General features: G+C 41.8%; 1 protein-coding gene across 7 annotated transcripts in view; it reads right to left on the reverse strand.

The window, feature by feature from the left end:
- Positions 1-25,436, reverse strand: part of LOC129624675 (ATP-binding cassette sub-family C member 4-like) — a 222,340-nt gene that overhangs the window by 152,064 nt on the left and 44,840 nt on the right. For all 7 annotated transcript variants that reach the window (XR_008701095.1, XM_055542839.1, XM_055542837.1 and 4 more), the window contains exons 9-13: positions 17,660-17,761; positions 13,894-13,983; positions 11,687-11,878; positions 1,666-1,760; positions 1,355-1,441 (exon numbers count right to left, since the gene is read on the reverse strand). Coding sequence is in view for 6 of the 7 variants with exons in the window: in XM_055542839.1 (XP_055398814.1) it covers positions 1,355-1,441; positions 1,666-1,760; positions 11,687-11,878; positions 13,894-13,983; positions 17,660-17,761 (566 nt within the window). In the remaining variant the exon portion in view is untranslated. The remainder of the gene's footprint in view (positions 1-1,354; positions 1,442-1,665; positions 1,761-11,686; positions 11,879-13,893; positions 13,984-17,659; positions 17,762-25,436) is intronic.

The raw sequence follows: 25,436 nt of genomic DNA on the forward strand, positions 1-25,436 counted from the left end.
AGTCGTGTATGATTCTTTGCGACCGCATGGTCTGTAGCTTACCAGGCTCCTCCCTCCATGGGATTCTCCAGGCAAGAGTACTGGAGTGGGTTGCCATTTCTTTCTCCAGGGGATCTTCCCGATCCAGGGATCCAACCCAGGTCTCCCGCATTCCAGGCAGACGCTTTAACCTCTGAGCCACCAGGGAAGCAGAAACCTCTAAACCCTGACTCAGCTGAACTTTTCCCAGGCATCTGTCTTAGCAAGCTCCACATTGAGACAGGTTCCTCAGAGGCAGAAATGAGAGCTGGGCATCCTAGTCTCCCTTATTCTGCCCAGTATGGGTCCTTCCCCTCTCCTGGCTCTCCGTCCTCCTTATAAACTAAGAGGTTTTGTGCAGGGACATCTGTAAGGGCATTGATCCCAGTGCACACAGCAGGGCATTAATAAGTGCAGCTGGAAGGCTTGTTGCCTTTAACAAGGTGAACAACAGCAAGGTAAGCAACCATGGGGTAGATGTGGACGCTGTTTTAGCAAAAGCAAGCTCGTGCGGCTTTCAAAAAGGCCAGTCTAGACTCCATCAGAGGCTTCAGTCAGCATGTATTAGGACACATTACTCACAGAAAAGCATAAGAGTTGTTTTACTTCAGTCATTCTGTGGCCAGGCAAAAGCAATTTGTATTCCAGAAATACAAAAATGAGAGTCAAGATTTCCACCAGATTCTAGATCTCTAGTTCCACATTCAGGCTAACCCTACATCATGGGTCTAAGTATTAAATCAAATAAGCATCCATGAAGCAACGCTAAATGATCAAATTCATACTTAGATGTGGAATAAGTTAGTCTTAATTCTAGGCCTTATTAAGAATTTCCAAACCTACAGAATAATAAGCATAAACCAACAGGGCCTTTCCACAGAAGCCCTGTGTCAGTACAGAAAATTTTGCTTCTAATGTGCCTTAAATACATGATGGAGGAAAAGGACTGACACTAAGTACTAGATTACTGGCTCCAACTCTATGATTTAAAAACCATTCACCATCTTTCTTACTTCAAGGCTCTGGATCCATCACAGTGTCTGGTTATCAACTGCAGGTCACGGGGAAATCTCCCATCTATTCCTCACTCCCTAAAGCACAGACCCCACTGTCCTTCACACATTGGAAGCACCTGCTGTATTTTCCTGTCCTGACCTCATCATGATGTAAAATTTCTCTACGATGGATCTTCTGTGGAGGGAAGGGAGGGGAGAGAGGGACACCAGGGCAGAGCGAGCTGAGTCTCCTGAAGCACAAAGGCTTTCCTGAGCTCTCTTCCCCAATCTCTACAGGGTTCCTGGAAAGCAGAGATGATAGAAAACAGGAGCTAACTCACTGGTCGAACAAGTGCCTGCTGACTCCTGCATCCACAGCGCTGAGCGGATCGTCCAGGAGGTAGATGTCTGCGTCCTGATACACGGCTCTAGAAAATGTAGAGAGATGTCAGGAGAGGATACTACACACTCCCTGGGTCCCATCTCTGAATTCATGACGGCGTCCAACAACTCCAAGTTCATTCCAAGAGCCCAGGGAAAGGGCCAAGACTCTGCTTCACACAGGCCAACCCGGTGAGCGGGGCCTGCATGCTCACGCCCACTGGGAGGTGCAGAGGAGGAGAGGCAGGATGGCAACTGAAACCCCATTTACCTGGCGAGGCTGACCCGGGCTTTCTGTCCTTCACTCAGCGGGGTTCCCCGGTCTCCTATCTCAGTTAGATCATTTTCCTTCAAAAGCTGTAAATCCTACATGGAGATAGAAAAGGAGAAGAAGAAAAAAAAAAAAAGATCTAAAATATGTTCTGCTCCTGCCATCCTAACTTTTTAGCATCAGTTCTCCCCACAGTGTTTGATCAACACCAACGAGTATATTTCATAGTGGCTAAACCATAACACTGAACAATTTAAAAAATCCTCAGGTTTTCTTTTTGTTTGTTTGTTTTCATTCTGTAGTTTTTCACAACATTTATGCATCTGACCATTCTAACAGATATTTATTGTGGATCAATATACACCAGGCATTGTTCTGGGCACAATGAATTCGGCCATGAGGAAACAAAGCCCCTAGAGTTTCTGTCCACAGTTGGGGATGAACAATAAGGAAAATTAACCTGAGTGCAAGTACTGAGGATGAGAAGGAAAAGGAAGCGGGCTCAGGGGGGTGGAGAGTAAAGGAGGGAAGTGAGTCCACACTGGGGTGTGAGGGCTCTGCTCAGAGGAGGGTGAGCAGATCCGGGGGAGGGGGAGGGGCTCAGGCAGACCTGGAGAGGCTGCTCCACACAGAGGGATGGGCTAGTGCAGGGGCCACGGGGAGATGCCCAAGGTGTTCAGGACAAGCAAAAAGGCAGGAGAGCAGAGCTGAGTAAGAATGAGTGAAGTGAGGGCAGAGACAGAGCAGGAGGAGCCAGGGGTCACTCCAGTAACAGGAGGAGAGGGAGAAGGGAGGACTGACCTGGTCTGAGATTTCTACAGAATCACTCCTGTGCTTTGCAGAAAACAAGCTGTATGGGAGAATGAGTGAGGATAGACACAAGTATGGAGGCTACTGGAATAATCTAAGTGAGAGACGACAGTGGCCAGGACCACAGTGGGAGCAGCAGGGATGGAAAGATGGAACACACTCCAGACACATTCTGAAGGTAATCTGTAAGACCTACTGATGGGATGGGTGTGGGTTGTAAGAAGAGCACCATGGTGTTTGGAGCATGAGGAAGAACAGGGTCACCGTTTACTGAGTTGTTACTGATGAAAGTCAAAGTGAAAGTCGTTTAGTCGTGTCTGACTCTTTGTGACTCCATGGAATTCTCCAGTCCAGAATACTGGAGTGGGTAGCCTTTCCCTTATCCAGGTGATCTTCCCAACCCAGGAATCAAACCCAGGTCTCCCACACTGCAGGCAGATTCTTTATCAACTGAGCTATCAGGGAAGCTCTGCTACTGATGATTGATGCCTATTTTCTCATTAATCCAACAGGGGGACCCCATTCACAGTGTGTGAATCACAACATGCAAAGCTTGTGACCATGAGGACAAGAAAGAGGGTGTCTCCATCATAACACTCCCTGACAGCCACAAAGACACACAGACAGACACAGGTTCCCTGCTCACTCAGAGCTTAACAAGGGAGGATCAAATGAAAAGCAGCAATTGTTCTGTCATGAAAATTCATTATTTCATCTTATTTCTTCATCAAGCTCAGAAGTTAATACCATCTCTCCCTCCTGGTTTTCATACCATTTTAAGATAGGCTCCAGCCATACATACACACACACTGTTTCTGGACCTCTGTTTCACTGTTGACAGTCCTTGCAAACTGTTATTACTTTTTATCCTTTAATTTTATTAATGTATTTTTCTGGTTTCCTTCCCCAAATAGCATCGCATTATAGCACAGCAATCGCAACATGCTCTAGACATGTTCACTCTTTCACTTAGCTCAGTTCGAGCATAAAAAACAGGCTCTCTTCAACTCTGGTGGTAGGACTTTGAGCGTGTTGTTGACTTTGCAAATTATTAATGGACAAGTCCCAGATGGGAAGAACATTTTAAAGGATTTGAGGTAAAATCCAAGTCAGGCTAATTTCCCAGCCAGGATTTTCTGATTAGGTTAAAGGGAAAAGCCTGACTTGAGCATATATTACAATTCTTCCCACTGACAGGAAAGTGTTCTTATTCATGTTATTTTCCTCTAAGTTAAATTTAACCAATTTTCACTGAACAGCAGATACACAAACTAGAGGCGAACTAGGAAATGAAGAAGCTGGTTTGATATCATCTAACAGAAACATACCAAGGACCCTTCAGCAGTGGTGGAAACTTAACAGTAGAAATGCTATGGAGCAGACTGTTGAAACAGTTGATGAGCGCCCTGGCAGACGAGGGCTGGATTCTGGAGTCAAACAATGGAACCCCACACCTTCCTTTACTGCTTGTCTTCCGTTTGGAATTGCCCCTCCTCTCACAGCCTGTCAATATCCTGCCCATCCTTCCAGGCTCAGCCCTAACACACTCTCCCAGGAAACCATCCTGGACTTACTCTCTTCCTGCTGGGTTCCTAAGGCTTTGCATATATTTCTTCTGAAGAACCTGTCCTATTCTGCTCAATAATTTGTATGCGTGCACATAAGCTTCTCTCAGCTCCTGGTGGGTAAGATCTGTGAACCAAGCACTGTGCTGCACCCTGATACTGATTATCTCTAATCTTTGCAACAAGCTACATGGTAAGTACTGACCCCATTTCCCAGATGAGGAAACTGAGACTAAATGAGGTCACATCACTGTTCTGAGGGTCAGTTCAGTTCAGTTGCTCAGCCGTGTCTGATTCTTTGTGACCCCATTGACTGCAGCAGGTCAGGCCTTCCTGTCCATCGCCCATTCCCAGAGTTTACTCAAACTCATGTCCATTGAGTCGGTGATGCCATCCAACCATCTCATCCTCTGTCGTCCCCTTTTCCTCCTGTCTTCAATCTTTCCCAGCATCAGGGTCTTTTCTGATGAGTCAGTTCTTTGTATCAGGTAGCCAAAGTATTGGAGTTTCAGCTTCAGCATCAGTCCATCCAAGGAACATTCAGGACTGATTTCCTTTAGGATGGACTGTTTGGATCTCCTTGCAGTCCAAGGGACTCTCAAGAGTCTTCTCCAACAACACAGTTCAAAAGCATCAATTCTTCGGTGCTCACCTTTCTTTATAGTCCAACTCTCACATCCATACATGACTACTGAAAAAACCATAGATTTCACTAGATGGACCTTTGTTGGCAAGTAATGTCTCTGCTTTTGGATATGCTGTCTAGGTTGGTCATAATTTTCCTACCAAGGAGTAACTGTCTTTAAATTTCACGGCTGCAATCACCAACTTCAGTGATTTTGGAGCCCAAAAAAATAAAGTCTGTCACTGTTTCTACTGTTTCCCCATCTATTTCCCATGAAGTGATGGGACTGGATACCATGAGCTTAGTTTTCTGAATGTTGAGCTTTAAGCCACCTTTTTCACTCTCCTCTTTCACTTTCATCAAGAGACTCTTTAGTTCTTCTTCATTTTCTGCCATAAAAGTGGTGCCATCTGCATATCTGAGGTTTTTTATATTTCTCACGGCAATCTTGATTCTAGCTTGTGCTTCATCCAGCCCATAATTTCTCATGATGTATTCTTCATATAAGTTAAATAAGCACAGTGACAATATACAGCCTTGATGTACTCCTTTCCTAATTTGGAACTAGTCTGTTGTTCCATGTCCAGTTCTAACTGTTGTTTCCTGACTTGCATACAGATTTCTCAAGAGGCAGGTCAGGTGGTCTGGTATTCCCACCTTTTGAAGAATTTTCCAGAGTTTGTTGTGGTCCACACAGTCAAAGTTTTGCATTGTCAATAAAACAGAAATAGATGTTTTTCTGGAACTCTCTGTCTTTTTTGATGATCCAGCATATGTTGGCAGTTTGATCTCTGGTTCCTCTGAATTTTCTAAATCCAGCTTGAGCATCTGGAAGTTTACAGTTCATCTACTGTTGAAGCCAAGCTTGGAGAATTTTGAGCATTACTTGGCTAGTATGTGAAATGAATGCAATTGTGTGGTTTTGAGCATTCTTTGGCATTGCCTTTCTCTGGGATTGGAATGAAAACACATTTTCCAGTCCTGTGGCCACTGCTGAGTTTTCCAAATTTGCTGACATATTGAGTGCAGCACTTTCACAGCATCATCTTTTAGGATTTGAAATAGTTCAACTGGAATTCCATCACCTTCACTAGCTTTGTTCATAGTGATACTTCCTAAGGTCCACTTGACTTTCCATTCCAGGATGTCTGGCTCTAGGTGAGTGATCACACCATTGTGATTTTCTGGGTGATGAAGATCTTTTTTGTATAGTCCTTCTGTGTATTATTACCATCTCTTCTTAATATCTTCTGCTTCTGTTAGGTCCATACCATTTCTGTCGTTTATTGTGCCCATCTTTGCATGAAATATTCCTTTGGTATCTCTAATTTTCTTGAAGCGATCTCTAGTCTTCCCCATTCTGTTGTTTTCCTCTATTTCTTTGCATTGATCGCTGAGGAAGGCTTTCTTATCTCTCCTTGCTATTCTTTGGAACTCTGCATTCAAATAGGTATATGTTTCTTTTTCGGCTATTGAACAGAAGAAGTAGAATCTGACCCAGCTCATGTTAGTTCAGAGACTCCTGCTCTTTCACACCATAGTGCCTCTAGTTTCCATGCTTATCCATGGTGTTGTGCTGCCTTTCAATTGAGGAAGTTTAGAAGTAAGAACTTCTTAAAAAGTGAGCAATAGATGAAGGTGTAAGGGAGCATGTAAACAGAGACCTTAGCCAGGGTGTGTCTCTTTCTTCACCAGAAAAGCAAGGTCACCAAAGAAAGGGGCACACCCTGGCTGGGTCTCTGGAATTTGATCTGGGTGTCAGGAGCTGGATGTGATTAAGGCAAAGAGGAAATGCCTGAAATATGTTTACTCCACACCCCAACTTCCATGGAATCTAGGGTTATGCAGAAACAGATCTGAACTTGAGCTGTAAACTCAGAGATGAGCTGTTTGATCCCTCAAGTATCAGTTTCTCCTACTATAAAATGAAGATAGGAACATCAAGGATACTCATAAAGAATTAATAAATCATGTGACCGTGCATAAACACACCAGCTGCAAAGGACCGCTCAGAAGCGTGGCCGAGAGAAGCTACCCCTCGCCCAAGGTAAGGGGCGACAACCGAGAGTGCCAGACTGCGACGGCGCAGAAGCGGCCAAGAGGAGCTACCCAACGTGTGAGGTCAGGGGCGGCAGCAGAGAGGAGCAATCCCACGTCCAAGGAACAGCGGCTGCATGGGCGCAGGAGGGCCGAGAGGAGCTATTCCACGTTCAAGGTCAGGAGAGGTGGCCTTAAAGAGATACCCCTCATCCAAGATAAGGAGCAGCAGCTGCACTTTGCTGGAGCAGTGTGAAGAGATACACCATGATAAAGGTAAGAGAAACCCAAGTAAGACGATAGGGTTGTGAGAGGGCATCAGAGGGCAGACACACTGAAACCATAATCACAGAAAACTAGCCAATCTGATCACACAGACCACAGCCTTGTTTAACTCAAAGAAACTAAGCCATGCCATGTGGGACCACCCAAGACGGATGGGTCATGGTGGAGAGGTCTGACAGAAGGTGGTCCACTGGAGAAGGGAATGGCAAACCATTTCAGTATTCTTGCCTTGAGAACCCCATGAATAGTATGAAAAGGCAAAATGATAGGATACTGAAAGAGGAACTCCCCAGGTTGGTAAGTGCCCAATATGCTACAGGAGATCAGTTGAGAAATAACTACAGAAAGAATGAAGGGATGGAGCCAAAGCAAAAACAATACCCTGTTGTGGATGTGACTGGTGATAGAAGCAAGGTCTGATGCTGTAAAGAGCAATATTGCTTAGGAACCTGGAATGTTAGGTCCATGAATCTAGGCAAATTGGAAGTGGTCAAACAGGAGATGGCAAGAGTGAACGTCGACATTCTAAGAATCAGTGAACTAAAATGGATTGCAATGGCTGAATTTAACTCAGATGACCATTATATCTACTACTGTGGGCAGGAATCCCTTAGAAGAAATGGAGTAGCCATCATGGTCAACAAAGAATCTGAAATGCAGTACTTGGATGCAATCTCAAAAATGACAGAATGATTTCTGTTCATTTCCAAGGCAAACCATTCGATATCACGGTAATCCAAGCCTATGCCCCAACCTGTAATGCTGAAGAAGCTGAAGTTGAACGGTTCTATGAAGACCTCCAAGACCTTTTAGAATTAACACCCAAAAAAGATGTCCTTCTCATTATAGGGGACTGGAATGCAAAAGTAAGAACTCAAGAAACACCTGGAATAACAGGCAAATTTGGCCTTGGAGTAATAGAGTTTTGCCAAGACCATGCACTGGTCATAGCAAACACCCTCTTCCAAGAACACAAGAGAAGACTTTACACATGGACATCACCAGATGGTTAGCACTGAAATAAGATTGATTATATTCTTTGCAGCCAAAGATGGACAAGCTCTATACAGTCAGCAAAAACAATACTGGCAACTGACTGGCTCAGATCATGAACTCCTTATTGCCAAATTCAGACTGAAATTGAAGAAAGTAGGGAAAACCACTAGACCATTCAGGTATGACCTAAATCAAATCCTTATGATTATACAGTGGAAGTGAGAAATAGATTTAAGGGACTAGATCTGATAGAGTGCCTGATGAACTATGGATGGAGGTTTGTGACGTTGTACAGGAGAGAGGGATCAAGACCATCCCCATGGAAAAGAAATGCAAAAAAGCAAAATGGCTGGCTTAGGAGGCCTTAAAAATAGCTGTGAAAAGAAGAGATGTGAAAAGCAAAGGAAAAAAGGAAAGATATAAGCATCTGAATGCAGAGTTCCAAAGAACAGCAAGGAGAGCTAAGAAAGCCTTCTTCAGCGATCAATGCAAAGAAATAGATTAAAACAACAGAATGGGAAAGACTAGAGATCTCTTCAAGAAAATTAGAGATACCAAGGGAACATTTCATGCAAAGATGGGCTCGATAAAGGACAGAAATGGTATGGACCTAACAGAAGCAGAAGATATTAAGAAAAGGTGGCAAGAATACAAAGAACTATACAAAAAAAGATCTTCACAACCCAGATCATCACGATGATGTGATCACGGACCTAGAGCCAGACATCCTGGAATGTGAAGTCAAGTGGGCCTTAGAAAGCATCACTACGAACAAAGCTAGTGGAGGTGATGGAATCCCAGTTGACCTATTTCAAATCCTGAAAGAAGATGCTGTGAAAGTGCTGCACTCAATATGCCAGCAAATTTGGAAAACTCAGCAGTGGCCACAGGACTCAAAAAGGTCAGTTTTCATTCCAATCCCAAAGAAAGGCAATGCCAAAGAATCCTCAAACTACTGCACAATTGCACTCATCTCACGCACTAGTAAAGTAATGCTCAAAATTCTCCAAGTCAGGCTTCAGCAATACATGAACCGTGAAATTCCAGATGTTCAAGCTGGTTTTAGAAAAGGCAGAGGAACCAGAGATCAAATTGCCAACATCTGCTGGATCATCGAGAAAGCAAGTGAGTTTCAGAAAAACATCTATTTCTGCTTTATTGACTATGCCAAAGCCTTTGACTGTATGGATCACAACAAACTGTGGAAAATTCTGAAAGAGATGGGAATACCAGACCACCTGACCTGCCTCTTGAGAAACCTGTATGCAGGTCAGGAAGCAACAGTTAGAACTGGACATGGAACAACAGACTGGTTCCAAATAGGAAAAGGAGTATGTCAAGGTTGTATATTGTCACCCTGCTTATTTAACTTATATGCAGAGTACACCATGAGAAATGCTGGGCTGGAAGAAGCACAGGCTGGAATCAAGATTGCCGGGAGAAATATCAGTAACTTCAGATATACAGATGACACCACACTTATGGCAGAAAGTGAAGAGGAATTAAAAAGCCTCTTGATAAAAGTGAAAGAGGAGAGTTAAAAAGTTGGCCTAAAGCTCAACATTCAGAAAACTAAGATCATGGCACCTGGTCCCATCACTTCATGGCAAATAGATGGGGAAACAGTGAAACAGTGTCAGACTTTATTTCTGGAGTGGCTCCAAAATCACAGCAGATGGTGACTGCAGCCATGAAATTAAAAGACGCTACTCCTTAGAAAGAAAGTTATGACCAATCTAGATTGTATATTGAAAAGCAGAGACATTACTTTGCCCACAAAGGTCCGTCTAGTTAAGGCTATGGTTTTTCCAGTGTTCATGTATGGATGTGAGATTTGGACTGTGAAGAAAGCTGAGTGCTGAAGAATTGATGTTTTTGAACTGTGGTGCTGAAGAACATTCTTGAGAGTCCCTTGGACTACAAGGAGACCCAACCAGTCCGTTCTAAAGGTCAGTCCTGGGTGTTCGTTTGAAGGCCTAATGCTATTGCTGAAACTCCAATACTTTGGCCACCTCATATGAAGAGTTGACTCATTGGAAAAGACTCTGATGCTGGGAGGGATTGAGGGCAGGAGGAGAAGGGAATGACAGAGGATGAGATGGCTGGATGGCATCACTGACTCAATGGACATGAGTTTGAGTAAACCCCGGGAGTTGGTGAATGACAGGGAGGCCTCGCGTGCTGCGATTCATGGGGTCGCAAAGAGTCGGACATGGCTGTGCAACTGAACTGAACTGAACTATTTCCTGTTTATGTGTGTGCACGCACACGTGTGAGAGACAGATACAAAAATGATTTGCACATGAACTCTGAATAAATAGGAGCTATTGTCTCACTGTTTCACATTTGTTTCCCTTCTTCTTTTCTTACCCAGTCTATGTACCATTTATTAAAAATCTAGCTTATTCCTCCTAACCTCACATCATTTCTGAAAAAGCACAATCTCCCATTAACGCGAGCCCAAGAGAAAGAAACAGCAGCCATTAAATGAATAATTCTGTTCTGTCCACATTATCATAAAATGCTGCTCACCTGATACTGGCTATGGTGTTCAAGCCATTGTTGAAGCAGAATTACTATTTCCTCACAAAGAGAGTTTGCAGCCTTTAACACCAAACCTTTGAAAGTCTGTCCCAGCTTTTTCCTCACTGTATAAAAGAATATTCAGATGTCCAAACTGCCCTAAAGAGACCAGGAGGAGCCCTTTAAAACTGTTTTTCACTGATGTTTATAATCCGAGAGAATAACAAACTGTGTATCGGTATTTACATTTTTCTTTGTTTTTGCCAAATTATATTCTATCAGATAAGTTTAGTTTTCCTCATTCATTCACTAATTTCATCTAAATCCTAATGTAGAGTTAAACATTTCACTTTGTCATTTTCTGTGAAAATCAATGCCCTTTCTGAAAATAATCTCTTCTCCAACAAAATGATACAGTATTAAGAAGAAACATAAGCATTCTATTTTCTTTAAATAATAAATTATAAATAAAAAATGAAGTAACGTAGGAAACCTACAGACTGAAAGGGATCGAGGAGGCAACAACCAAGCACAATGGACAGACCTTATGTGGAATCTGATTCCAACAACAGTGAACAAGATTTCTCAGTGGGATGTCTAACAACATGTAAACTCAGATTAGAAGGTTGATGACATTCAGGAATTTGGGTTATTTTTCAGGTGAAATAATGTGGTGGTTTTTTTCCAAAGGGAAAAGATTTTTTTTCTCTTAGACGAAACTAATGAAATGTAGACAGATGAACTAATATGATGTCTAGGATCTGCTCCAGAATAATGTAGGTTGGGGGTGGGGCAGGCAGAGCACAGGGGTAGAGATGCAGCAAGACCGGCCACCGGCTGATCCTGGCTGAAGCTGGGAGTGGTACATGAGGATTCATTACACTGTGCTTGCTATTTTAGAAATTTCTATAATTGTTAAAAGTGAATGAAACTTCATAGAATGGACTGATCCCCTCAAGGGGAAAAAAAAAAAAGGCATTCTGTGAGTGTTATCACATCAGGATTAAAACAGCAATGTATATACCTGCATATTTACCCAGAAGACCAGTTTTAAATAATCAGCAACAAAGATTTTTCAAATTAAAAAAATAAATAAAAACTCTCAACAAATCTTGTACGTTAAACCAATACTATTATTATTTAAAATTCAAGTATATCCAACTTAGGAGTCATTACCTACCTCTTTCAAAGCACAGGCCTTTATTACTTTTTCATATCGTTCTTCTTCATATTTCTTCCCAAATAAAATGTTACTCCTCACAGTTCCTGAGAACACCCAAGGCTGCTGAGAAACATACACGATCCTCCCATGCACGCTGGCCTGCCCCTGGCTCGGGGGCAGCTCCCCCAGCAGAGCACGTAACAGTGATGACTGAAACAGACGGCAATACACACACATGAACAGGCAGCACTCGGGACGGAACATGCCCCACAGCACAGACGACCCCACCTTGGCGCTTGATACATGATAGAACGCTTGTGTTTAGAACAGGATAATGTATAGTTCTGGCAGTTGCCACCAGAAAGTTGAAAATAACACTGTTGGTCAATGTAAACCCACAGTTGACAAGAAATACTAATAAAATCCTATAACAATCTACTGTGCCCAAGAATTTCCCCCAAATGAAGCGCTATACTCAACAAAGACTAAATAAAAATGTTTAACATTCTTAACTAGCAGAGCAGCCCAGCAGGATGTGTATTTCTTGCATCTGATGTTTATGCAGCTGTTCCTACATCTGAGTATCCTTCACTTGGCAAATACTTGTTCTTAAGAAGCTACATGTAAAAACTATATCCAAAGATAGGAATGCATTGTTTAACAATTCAGCAGAAGCATACCTCCTTGCTAACACCATAATAGTTTAGATCAGATGATGAACCCTCCTAGAACTATTATGCTTTGTGTGCTCTGTTGCTTTATGTCTCATTTTAATTGAACATTAAGGGAATGTAGTATTTTAATCATAGCTCTGCCAATATGTTTATCTAGAGGCCTGTTGCCATTTTTGTCTTTGAAATTTTTGTTGCCAAGAAAGGCAAGATTACATTTTTTTTTTTTTCCAGATTGAGTTGGTGTAGTGTATTCTTGGTTATCAAATACTCACAATTATGTAAAGTTTAAATAAAATAAAATTAAAAAAAAGAAAAAAAAAAACAAAATACTCATAGCTTTGGGACTTTGAAATGGTAAATATTCATGATGTGTGAAACAGCATGATACATAACTGTAGGTCTTCATTACATAAAAATGGATGCTTAGTTGTGAAGATACAAAAACGAGACCTAGAAGGACATGTCATGGTAAACTGCTTGTGATTCTGAATGACTTCGTTTTTTGCTTCTTGTGCTTTTTGGTTTCCTATTATGCACATGTTAACTTTTAAGAAATAAATGTTATTTTAAAAACCTTAAAAAATAAAATAAAAGAACTCTGAAGTGAGTTGTGTCCAAAGAGCAAAAGTCCATCACAGAAGAAATCATCAACCTCTCATGTACACACTTACGTTTAGATCTCTGTATTTTGTTGTACAGAACACAAGAGACTAAGTGCATGTACACATGTCCTTCAAATCTTGTACACCACACAGATGTGGTGTGTCTGTGTCCCCACATCACAGTGCTAGCGCACTGTGCTAAAATAATCTGCCTGCATCTGTCTCACCCCAGAACCTGGTTGTCTCTGGATGGCAGACGTGTCAGGGTCTTGCTCACATCTGTTTCTTTAGCTCCAGCACATGGCTGCACATTCACTACATGTGCACTGAGCGGATCAAGTCAAGTCATGTGAGGAAACGCTCAAAGCTTCCTGGAAGAGCCTTCACAACCTCCAGACTTCCCGGAGGGACCACTGTCACAAAAAGAAGTCCCCACTGTCTCATTCTGTCCTGAATAGATGTCACATAAATAATTTCCTTCCCTGAGATGTCCAAACATCCGACAAGCAGCTCCCAACTGTGCAACATGAAGCACCAAGAAGGAAAACACAGTGTGCGTTTACCCAGATTTATGTGGCCATGAAACCTTCTTGCAAAACGAATGTCCCATGGAACACACCTGGAGGAAAGCGATTCTAGATTTGCCCAGTTCAAACTGTGTTATACACAGCTTTAGGCTCAACCCTTAAGAATTTTTTAAAATATTTATTTATTTATTTTTGGCTGTGTTGGGTCATAGTTGCAATACTTAAGATCTTCCATTGCAGCACACAGGCTTAGTTGCCCCGAGGCATGTGGGATCTTAGTTCCCCGACCAGGGATCCAACCCGTGTCTCCTGCATTGGAGGGCAGATTCTTAACCACTGGACCACCAGGGAAGTCCCTCAACCCTGAGAATTTAACAGGGGCTGTGGCATTGCAGCAAGCTGAACAAGGTATCATGGCTTACCTTTCCTGCTCCCACAGGTCCAACCACAACCAACAGTTCACCAGGTCTGACAGTAAATGAAAGGCCTTGTAGGGTTGGGGTCTCTGATTCCTGCAAATTAAAGTTTATAAAGATGTGCCCCTTTCAATAAAGTAACACACATTACTTCAGAAAATGGAGAAAATAACAAAATAGTCATTGATGTGCTAAACATAGCCCACATTTTTCTCCTTCCTATTTTAAGACAATGTGTTCTACAGGACTTTTCATCCAATCTTGTCTCTTACAGGGTCTGAAACAACTTCAGTTGCCTTTAGAAGGCTCCTTTTACCAGCTATCCATATGAACACAGTATTAGATAGCCACAGAATTTAGCAGTTGAAATCACAAGCTGAAATTTGAAATGCAAATTTTATAATGTATACTAACTTATTAAAATAATATACTTAATAGGATAGTCAATATAGGAAGTTTTTAATCATTTATGTTTTCATTATGACCCTTGGTTTTAACTATTTCATTAATCTCCACGATGTGGCAGCTTAAGTACATGATTAGCCTGGCCCTCTACTAATAAATTGAAACCTCCACTATCTCTCCCTTTTCATTTGATAAAGAATGAATCTCAGTAATGCTAAGGAAGCAGGTCACTTTGTATGATGAAGTCTTTCTTGGCAAAGTAACTCTTATACATACCCGCCAAAGCTCTAACTTCACAAGAACTCTAATTTAACACCAACAATGACAACAAAAAAATAGGGAATTAAGAAATTAATTATGACTTTGTGGGTCAGAGTGATGAGACCTCAATTTTAATATGTGTTACATGCGTTACCTGTCCTGGCTAAACAGGGGCCATAAAGTACTTCTGCTGTAAGAAAGCAAAAAAATATGGAGGTACATGCAACAGCACACAATCCAGTGTGAGGGAGAAGTCATGCCAATTACAGGTCATATTCCTGAGAGACTTACGGGTGTGTGTATGTCTTTACATGTTCTTAGTGTTAAGAAAATTGTCAGTAACTGATAATTTTTGTTTTTAAAGAGAAGTTACAGTTCATCAGTAAAATGCCCAAAAAACTTAAAGTACAAAGTCTGAACAAACTATTGCAATAATCTTCAAAATGAAAAAATTTCTCTGGGAAGAAATGAAGTATAAAACATTAACTTTTTTTTCTTTTTTAGAAACTTTTTGCCACGGGTGTACATGTGTGCCCCATCCTGAAACCCCCTCCAACCTCCCTCCCCATTCCATCCTTCTGGGTTGTCCCAGTACACCTGCTGTGAATGCCCTGTTTCATGCATCGAACTTTGACTGGTCATCTATTTCACATATGGTAATATATATGTTTCAACACTATTCTCTCAAATCATCCCACCCTCACCTTCTCCCACAGAGTCCAAAAGTCTGTTCTTTATATCTGTGTCTCTTTTGCTGTCTTGCATATAAGGTCGTCATTACCATCTTTCTAAATTCCATGTATATGCTTTAATATACTATATTGGTATTTTTCCTTCTGACTTACTTCACTCTGTATAATAGGCTCCAGTTTCATCTACCTCATTAGAACTGATTTAAATGTGTTCTTTTTAATAGCTGAATAATATTCCATTGTGTATATGTACCACAACTTCTTTATCCCTTCATCTGTCAATGGATATCTAGGTTGCTTCCATGTCCTACCTATTGTAAACAGTGCTGCAATGAACAATGGGATACATGTATCATTTTAAATTTTGGTTTCCTCAGGGAATATGCCTCAGAGTGGGATTGCTGGGTCATATGGCCAGTACTCTTGCCTGGAAACTCCCATGGACGGAGGAGCCTGGTAGGCTGCAGTCCATGGGGTCGCAACAATCGGACACAACTGAGCGACTTCACTTTCACTTTCATGCATTGGAGAAGGAAATGGCAAGCCACTCCAGTGTTCTTTCCTGGAGAATCCCAGGGACAGGGGAGCCTGGTGGGCTGCCGTCTATGGGGTCACACAGAGTCAGACACGACTAGAGCGACTTAGCAGCAGCAGCTGCAGCATGGTGGTTTTATTCCTAGCTTTTTAAGGAGTCTCCATACCGTCTTCCATAGTGGCTGTATCAATTTACATTCCCACCAACAGTGCAAGAGTGTTCCCTTTTCTACACATCCTCTCCAGAATTTATTGTTTGTAGACTTTTTGATGATGGCCATTCTGATCAGTGTGAGGTGATATCTCATTGTCATTTTGATTTGCATTTCCCTAAAAATGAGTGATGTTGAGCATGTTTTCATGAGTTTGTGAGCCATCTGTATGTCTTCTTTGGAGAAATGTTTGTTTAGGTCTTTTTTCCACTCTTTGATTGGGTTGTTTCTTTTTCTGGCATTGAGTTGTATGAGCTGTTCAAATATTTTTGAAAGTAATCCCTTGTCAGTTGTTTCATTTGCTATTATTTTCTCCCATTCTGAAGGTTGTCTTTAAATCTTGCTTATAGTTTCCTTTGAAGTACAAAAGCTTTTAAGCTTAATCAGGTCCCACTTGTTTACTTTTGTTTTTATTTCTGTTACTCTAGGAGGTGGTCATAGAGGATCTTGCTTTGATTTATCTCATTGAGTGTTCTGCCTATGTTTTCCTCTAAGAGTTTTATAGTTTCTGGTCTTACATTTAGGTCTTGAGTCCATTTTGAGTTTGTGTATGGTGTTAAGAAGTGTTCTAATTTCATTCTTTTACAATGTAGCGGTCAAGTTTTCCTAGCACCACTTATTGAAGAGGCTGTCTTTGCCCCATTATATATTCTTGCCTCTTTTGTCAAAAATAAGGTACCCATAGGTGCATGGGTTTATTTCTGGGCTTTCTGTCTTGTTCCATTGGTCTATATTTCTGTTTTTGTTCCAGTACCATACTGTCTTGATGACTGTAGCTTTGCAGTATAATCTGAAATCAGGAAAGTTGATTCCTTCAGCTCCATTCTTCTTTCTCAGGACTGCTTTGGCTATTTGGGGTCTTTTGTGTTTCCATAAGAATTGTGAAATTTTTGTTCTAGCTCCATGAAAAATGTCATTAGTAACTTGATAGGGATCGCATTGAATCTTTGGTAGTATAGTCATTTTCACAATATTGATTCTTCCTACCCAGGAACATGGAATATCTCTTCATCTGTTTATGTTGTCTTGAACATAAACATACTAAAAAACATTCTAAAATATGTCTAAAACATTAACATACTAAAAAATGACAATTATTTTTCATCACTAAAAAGGAGACTTGGATATTATAGGAATACAAATCAATAAGAAGCTAGATTTTTAAACATGAGAAATTTTTAAGCTTCTCAACTCCTTTCTTGTCTGATACTGAGAGTTCTATGTTACTACTTTCACTCAGTTATGACAACAAAATAATGAGCCACATACATTCAGCTTCCTGTCCCCACACCTCACAGTTTCCCAGGGCCAGACACTGAGCTCCCTCCCTGTTCAGGCTTCAGAATCTGACATTGCTCTGCCATTTTGTCTCTCCAGTCCTGTAAATTCTAACATTAGAAACATATGTACTTTAAGTTCAAGATGTGCTAATATGTTGAAAGCTCTCTTGAAAATGACATAGAGAACGCATCAAATGTATTAGGCTGATTTTACACATAATCTCTGTAGTTGCAAATTTTATCTCTGATTTTGAGAACTTTTACAACATACTTTCAGTAAATGTGCAAGTCACATTTTACACCATGAGTAAAATCTCAAAATTCTCCAATAAATCTATGTCACAGTTATCTATTAGCAGTCATGATCTAGGAATGGAGGACTTACTACCTTATCCCAAAAAGCAGTAAAATCTTTCATGTGCACGATTGTTTTATCATCTGATGGCAGTTGAGTGGTGAGCTGTGATATCTCATCAAGTAACAAAAAGTTCTACAGAAAAAGGAAAAACATAGACAGTTTAGTCTGCGGGATGAAACACAAACAAAAATAATTGCTTCCCTGGAATTTGCAGTAAAAATCTATACAACCTACAAATTGTTTTGCCATTTGTATTTGAAGTGTTGGTTCACATCAGAACAAACTAATATATAGATAATATACACTATTATTACAGCATATAGTATGTACATTCATAATATAGTACATATAGTATACATAGAGTTCTTTATATAAGGGAGTGTGTGTGTGTGTGTGTGTGTGTATAATGTGAGTATATGCATGTGTATATATGACATAAATAGAGTGCTTGGCCATGAGTCTATCTGCAACTTTCTTAACATTTCTTAGTGTACAAATTTTTCCCTAAGGAGAAAATATAGCTCTAAAATCCAACACATTTAGAACCTGGACATTTATATTGCTTTAGTCTTGTGTTACCAGCAATAAACATGGGAGCTGATAGGAAATTATTCCATACATATTTACTGAATCCCACTATGCACCAAGCACCATGTGACACTGCTAGGAACATAGAGAGGAAGGCCATTCCCAGGCCTTCTTCAATCAGGTGGCACAAGACAGGCTGGAAACACAAGACCTACAGCAGAGATGCTGAATGAAAACTCTGGCTCTACTGTGGGTCATGACCCTCATGTGAGCACTTAAGACCACTCTGCTTTTCTCATGTGTGTTAAATCAATATCACTGCTTTTCATTAACTACCACTTGTTATCATTCTAAAAAGAAAATGTTCTTATTAAATTTCTACCTCTTAAAAATACTTCACAAGCATCTTTTCACTATCACTTATCTCTTCTCTTTAGTCAGTGCCTTCTGTCCAGCTCGACAGGAATGGCTGCATCTTCCACTTCTTGCTATTTTCACAGCACTTAGCAGTCATTCAATGTGATTTAGCTGAATAAAACCAAGTCCTGTGAACCACTACAAAGCTAACATATACATATACCAGAAAACTCTCTCTTGCCCTGCAAATGTTAGATGTATTAATAACTCAATGAAAGAAACTACAGTGGTAGAGAAATTGAGTAAACAACTGAGACCACCTCCATTACCCACACCCCTAAGAACTATGAATGTGTGGCAGAGACTGCTGACTGTCCTCAAAATCTGCTTTCATTCTTCTGTGGTAACAAACCCTGGATTTTGGCTGCAAGTGGCTTTTTGGAAGGAGAGCCTCTCTCTCCAGCCTCACAAGCAGATATGCACAGCCATGTGGCTAAATCGAGGTCAGTGGAGAGTGACAGCAACCAGGACCTTCCTCCACCCCACGGCCTGGGCCTTGGAGGCTGCCAGTGGGGTCAAGGTCACATGCAGTGGAGTAACATAATAAGAGAGAAAGAGTCTGAGTCCCAACACCATGGAGGTTCACACTAGCCATGGGACTTGTTATGGGGAGAGATGTATCACCACAAAAAAGATATGTCCTAATGCCAGTTAGCTCAAAATGTGACTCTATTTGGAAATAGGGTTGTTATAGGTGTAATCCATTAAGGTGAGATCACAGTGGAGTAGGGTGGGCCCTGAATCCAACATGATTAGTGCCCTTATAAGAAGAGAGATGCAGAGACAGACACACCAGCAGAAAACAGGCAGATGATGATGGAGACAGAGGCTGGAATGATGGCAATTACAAGCCTAGGAAAAATAAGGTTTGTCTGAAACCATTTAAGTTAACAGAGCTGACAAAGGAGTCCCCCTTACAGGATTTTGAGAGATTGTGGCCCTGCTGACACCTTGATTTCAGACTTTCAGCCTCCAGGTCTGTGAAACAATATACTTCTCTGATTCTAGGCATTGTGGTTTGTGTTACTTTGTAAAGGCAGCCCCAGGGAGAGAATATAGAGCCTTACAAGGACTCTTGCATGAGAGAAAAGCAAACTATCCTTGTAAGCAGCTTTAATATGGGCAATTCTAGGACCCAGAGGCAAACCAAATCCCTACCAACACAGGGGCAACTGATAAAAGCTTCTGGGGATGTTTGAGAAAGAAAACATTTGAATAGGAACCTACTCCCCTAAAATCATAAACATCCTTCAAGTCCTTGACATTCTCATCTATCACACCACAGAGCTACAAATGTGATTGCAATCTTCCTCTTCCAAAGAACAATTGGCAAAAACTGATAATGAAAACCTGCTTCTGTGCAGGAAAAACAAAGCAGTACCCTTGCATTTCTCTCAAAGACCAGCAGTCAGGAGATAAGATCCTCTCGTTTCCTCCTCCTCTCATCCAGGCTCACTGAGAACCTAACATGGGGCGCAGCTACTCCTCCCTGCCCCCGAGCCCGTGTCCAGCAAGGGGCAGGATGGATGGACGGTGGTCTGAGGACTCCTCTGCAGGCTCTCAATCACCACAGCCTGAGTTCTCTCTCCACATCACCTCTCCCATTATCAGTCACGTAGCAGCTCTTGTCTCTTCTGCCACAGCTCATTCAACTCCCAATTTTCCTTTTCTCTTGAAGCAACATAATTTCAGAGTCTAACTTACTATTAATCATTTCAAATACTGATACAATGTTCTTGGGTTTTTTTCCCTAGTTCCTTCCCTGGCCCTCCTGATCTCTTTACAACACCTCTGAGAATGTCCACCATACTTAATATCCCCCAGTGATCCATAAGCACCTAAGTCCACACTACCCAGGTGGCCTCTGCCTGGACACCCTGAGTACTAACCCACCCACCCTTCCAGTCCATCTCAACAGCTAATCCTCCTGGGAACCTGTCAGGACATCACCAGCTGGCACTGTCCTCCCTACCCCTGAATCCCATGAGGGATTCTCCTATATGTCACACAGAAGATATAGACACTACATCACTCACACACTTAACAGACACTAGTTCCATCTCCAACAGAGACCAAGCCTTGTACAGAGTCAGCAAATCATGGGTAAGGGAAGGAAAAGATTACAGGGCTCCTCAAATCCATCCAACCTGCATTGCTACAGCTTTACATAGACTGAGCTAACACAGCAACAAGCAAAAAGTTGTATGCATATATTGTACATCTTGTCTAGACAGAATCAAATGCCAATTTCAGCTTAAATATGTTACCAAGACAAAAACTCAAAATTCAGTGGGTGCATGTGTTCAGTTCAGTCACTCAGTCATGTCCGACTCTTTGTGACCCCATGGACTACAGCACGCCAGGCTTCCCTGTCCATCACCAGTTCCTGGAGCATGCTCAAACTTATGTCCATTGAGTCAGTGATACCAGACACCATCAGTGTGTACAGAGTAGGACAGAAATTCCCAATACTTCTCCACAAATAATAGGTTTGAGTGAGGAAAGATGTCACAATCTTCCAGGGGTTAAGTGAGATTCAACACATAACCAGCTTGTAAAGGTGTAAGAAGTGCTGGCTGGATTTTTTTCTAGGACTCAGGCTGATAAAAAAAAAAAAAAAAAGACCGAAAATAAAATATAGATGATGTGCAGACCCAGAACAGATCATGTGGGAAAATATCAAAGTCATAACTTCAGCCAAAAAGATTGACTTCCCAGTGGCTGGTGGGGGAAAACCTAAGCAGTTTTGTGAATAATATAACTTCAGAGACACATTTTACTGGATATGAAAGTCACTGAAGACTTATCGTGCTTTCAAAATATTTACAATCCTATTGGAGTCATTCAAAGACAAGAGCTTCAGTCCATTTTCCTGATTAAGATAAAATAGAGGGGTTTCTGGGGCCTATAAAATCACAGTAAATCATTCATATTTTGTACATGGGAAAAATGACATAGAAAAGCACATGAAAACAAGAAGACACAACACTATGAAGACCATGTGTAGTTCTGCCCATGGGGATGGACCACCGCACCCCATCCAAGGTAGGAAGGGGTAGTGGGTTTCCTTCCTGGGGCTGCCAGACATGACCTGAGCAGAAATGCTGGATGATGAACCACCTAGTCTACTGAGCCCCAAGCTTCAGGAGGCTGTGGGGCAGCAGGGCTCAATACCACACTGTGTTTTAAACTCTGCATGCCCACCACACCTCCAGCCCATCTGTGGTCAAATCTTGCCCAGTTCTGACCACCTGGTCAGTAAACTCAGTTGACCTTTTCTTCCACTCCTGAGGCCCTTTTTACCTTCTAGTTGGGCATCATCACATCTAAGTGAGAGGCAGAGAAAGGAAGAAAATGATTATCCGATAATTGCTGCTACCTGTTAGATAACAGGACAGGAGGTTGAATCCAGCCAATGGCTGCTCAGTGAGGCAGATCTTACAGCAAACATTGAGTATTTTAAAATGCTCTCAGAATCCAAAACTAAGTCCAGGCTAGTCATCTCCTCAGATTTGGTTCTCTCTTAGCATTCCTTATTATCATAGTGAGAATCCAGGTGATTTTACAGCCTGAAAAACCAAAGCAGCCTGACATCCACCTCTCCCCTCCCCGCCCCTAATACCCAACTCAAAATGTACCCCTGAGTGGCTCTCAAATATGGCCAAGTCTCCCTATTTCACCCTAAACCAAACCACATCATCTCGTCCCTGGACCATGTACTGCACACACTCCTGATACACTCATCTCCCTGACTCTGCTCTGGGTCCCTAACCCACCTCATTGTCCTGTTCTCCAGGCTGCAGCCAGGCCGAGTTTTGAGATGATAAAAATCTTAATGTTTCCTGTAGGATCCTGTATGGGCCCCTCCTCAGGCCTCCAGCTCTCTACTCTGCAGCCTCAGACATTTCTGGTTACTCAAATGCACGGATCCCCCTTCTCATCCACAAAAGGCCTTTGTCACATGACCATCCCCAGGGAAATGTGAAGCATCAGCCTCCCATCTCCCACACCCCCACACATGGAATTCTCCAGGTAACTTGCTTAGCCTTCCCTGCTCAAACTTCTCAACACAACCTCCAAAACTACACCAGTGACTCTGCCAAAGCAACTCATGGCCCCTCAGACTTTTCCTCCCAAGGACTATTGACACAGAAATGCACATCAGGTATCACTGTTTGATACTTTATTAACCTCCCACTTGATGAAACATAAATTGCAAGTAGGAAGGACTTCTCTGCAGTTGCTACCTGTCCCTATATATACTCACCTGTACCATACTCAAGGCTGCACTAGACTTGTTATTTTGTGGAATGATTGGATGAGTAAATTAAAATTTGACCCGCAAAAGTCAGGCATAAATCAAGACAGCTTTTTCCTCTCAACTGATTTTAGTTTTAAAAAGGTCCTGTTACCTTTTGCATTTGCTAAGGTACATTTTAGATTTCTTTATACAACTAGGGCAATGTTTCCCAAACATGATTTATTTTCAGGGACACAGGGACACTTACTAAAGACATAGGTAAGTTGGACCCCAGCAAAGGAATAGTGAATCAGAAACTCCAAGATGTGATTATTTAGTTTTAATAAGCACACAAGGTGATTCTCATGAACTAGAGACCTACATTCTTTATAGGGTTGTAAAACTAAATGGGTTGAAGAAGTTTCTATTAATAGGATCTAAAAGAAAATAAAAATACTTCCAAGATTACTTCAACACACCAAGGAGCAGTTTCCAATGCAAACAATCTCACCGCTCTTATTCTCAGCTATTTGCCCTGCCTTTACTGCAAACTACCATCAACAGATCTTTAAATTCCAAGACCACCTTCCAGCCATGAAGAGAAAATTTAGATGTTTTTCCCAAATCAAAGGTGTGTCCTTCATCATGACACACAGCAGCCTGACAAAGTCAGCACAAGGAAAATTCAAAGTTCTCCCCAGATCATAATTTTAATGTTACTGCACACACCTACACAGGAAGAAGTCTCAGGCCTTAGACATTGAGTTCATTTTAGTAGAAAAGAAGTAAAAAATCCGCCCAAATATTTGAGCACAATTCTCTGAAAACCTTCTACAGGACCCCTTTCCCACTACACTCTCTGGTGTGTCACATCATCACTGTCTCCACTTCAACCATGCTTAACGGTTAGGTATTTGCAGGATCCCAGACATGATGGAGCTGGAAGGTCCCTTCAGTTGCACATGTTCTGAGCATCTGCTATTTCTGAGCACTACGAAAATGAACAAGGCACTGTCTGTAAGAAGTCTGGAGTTCCAGGAAAGAAAGAAATCCATAAACACATGGCTTAGTAAGGAAAATGTCATATCCAGGAGCTCAAAGGAAGATATGGGAATTCAAGAGGGTGTGATGGTTAATTTTATTAACTAGACACTTGGTAGACCAGCCCCCAGACACTTGCTCAAACATATATTACAGTGAAAGCATTTTTAGATAAGACCGACATTTAAATCAGTAGAGTCTGAGTAAATCAGATTATCCTCCATAACATGGGTAGGCCTCATCCAATTAGTCAAAGGTCTTAAGAGAAACTAGACTGACCACCTCCAAAGAGGAGGGAATTCTGTCTCAAGAGCACCTTCAGACTAGAGATGAATTTTAGCATAAAGCCTCATGGTATAAATCTTCTTTTATGATGGCCATCAAGACAGACTATTTTTGTTAAACAAGTAAGAGTGTTTCTAGTTTACTACAAGGCCCAGAAGCCAGGCCAGCAGGAGCTACATGAACACCTGGCTGTGCAGGGCACAGCTAGCTCCTCTTTTTAGAGAGTAGGTCCACCAAGCCCAGTTGGGCTGGGTTCAGATACACAGATGGATGCACAGAACAAGCAGAAGTTTCAGACCTATCCTCACTCTGGATAAGATTCAGTTCCCCTGATTTGACACTTCCATCAAGAACCAATGTTCCAGGGATGCCTATCTCTAATCTGCTCCCTCCTCTGTATTTCTCCAGCTTCTAGTGCAGACTGACCTGCCTGGAGCTGGCATATTGCATCTTGAGTGCATATTGCATATTGCATATTGAGTGCAGCACTTTCCACAGCATCATCTTTCAGGATCTGGAATAGCTCAACTGGAATTCTATCACTGCCGGGAGCAGGAGCTCTGCCCATGGCAAAGGTCATGAGGAAGGAGGCTCGGCATACGCAAAGGCGGGATCGAGCCTCAGGAGTCCCCCTGGAAATTCTTGAGCATCTACCCCCCAAACCAGAGTCTGCCTACTTTCTGCTTTGTGCTTTCACCTACACCTCTGACTTTATGGGGGCTGTCCCCCACTACCTCTCTCTGAAAAAAAAAGAGTTAGCTTACAGCTCCAGTTAATAATTCCTGGGTGTGACAGTGTTTCAACCTACAAACTCCTTTGGAAATCCTCTAGCCTGCCTGAATAGTTTTTCTGGCCACATGTGATTGTTCAGAGCCTCCCAACTGTGAGAGGCAGGAGATGTTCTAAACTGTCTAAACACAGATTCTTTTGAGTAGTTAAAAGATTGATTAGAAATTGTATTGGTGAAGGGTTTTTCACTTATTGAGCCAATGTTTGCTGCTAAGTCTCCATACTCCTTACCTACTGTGTCCTTGGCGGTGTATTGATTGATATAATGGGTGTATAGAAATGTAAAATGCAGCTTTGTCCAATGCTTTTTTGGAGGCTGGTGCCTAACTTTGGAATAATCACCTTTAGAGAAAAATAAGTTTCTTAAAATGTTAACAGGCCTCCTGGCCAGAAGATGATGTAATTCACCTGAACTTTTGCATATGATAAGTTTGAAAGCCTGGCTTCGATTAGGACCAGGAACTGCTGTCCTTGCATGACTCCACCCCTTCCCCCATTATCCTCTAT

This window comes from Bubalus kerabau, chromosome 12, assembly GCF_029407905.1.
Source record: "Bubalus kerabau isolate K-KA32 ecotype Philippines breed swamp buffalo chromosome 12, PCC_UOA_SB_1v2, whole genome shotgun sequence".
Taxonomy (NCBI): domain Eukaryota; kingdom Metazoa; phylum Chordata; class Mammalia; order Artiodactyla; family Bovidae; genus Bubalus; species Bubalus kerabau.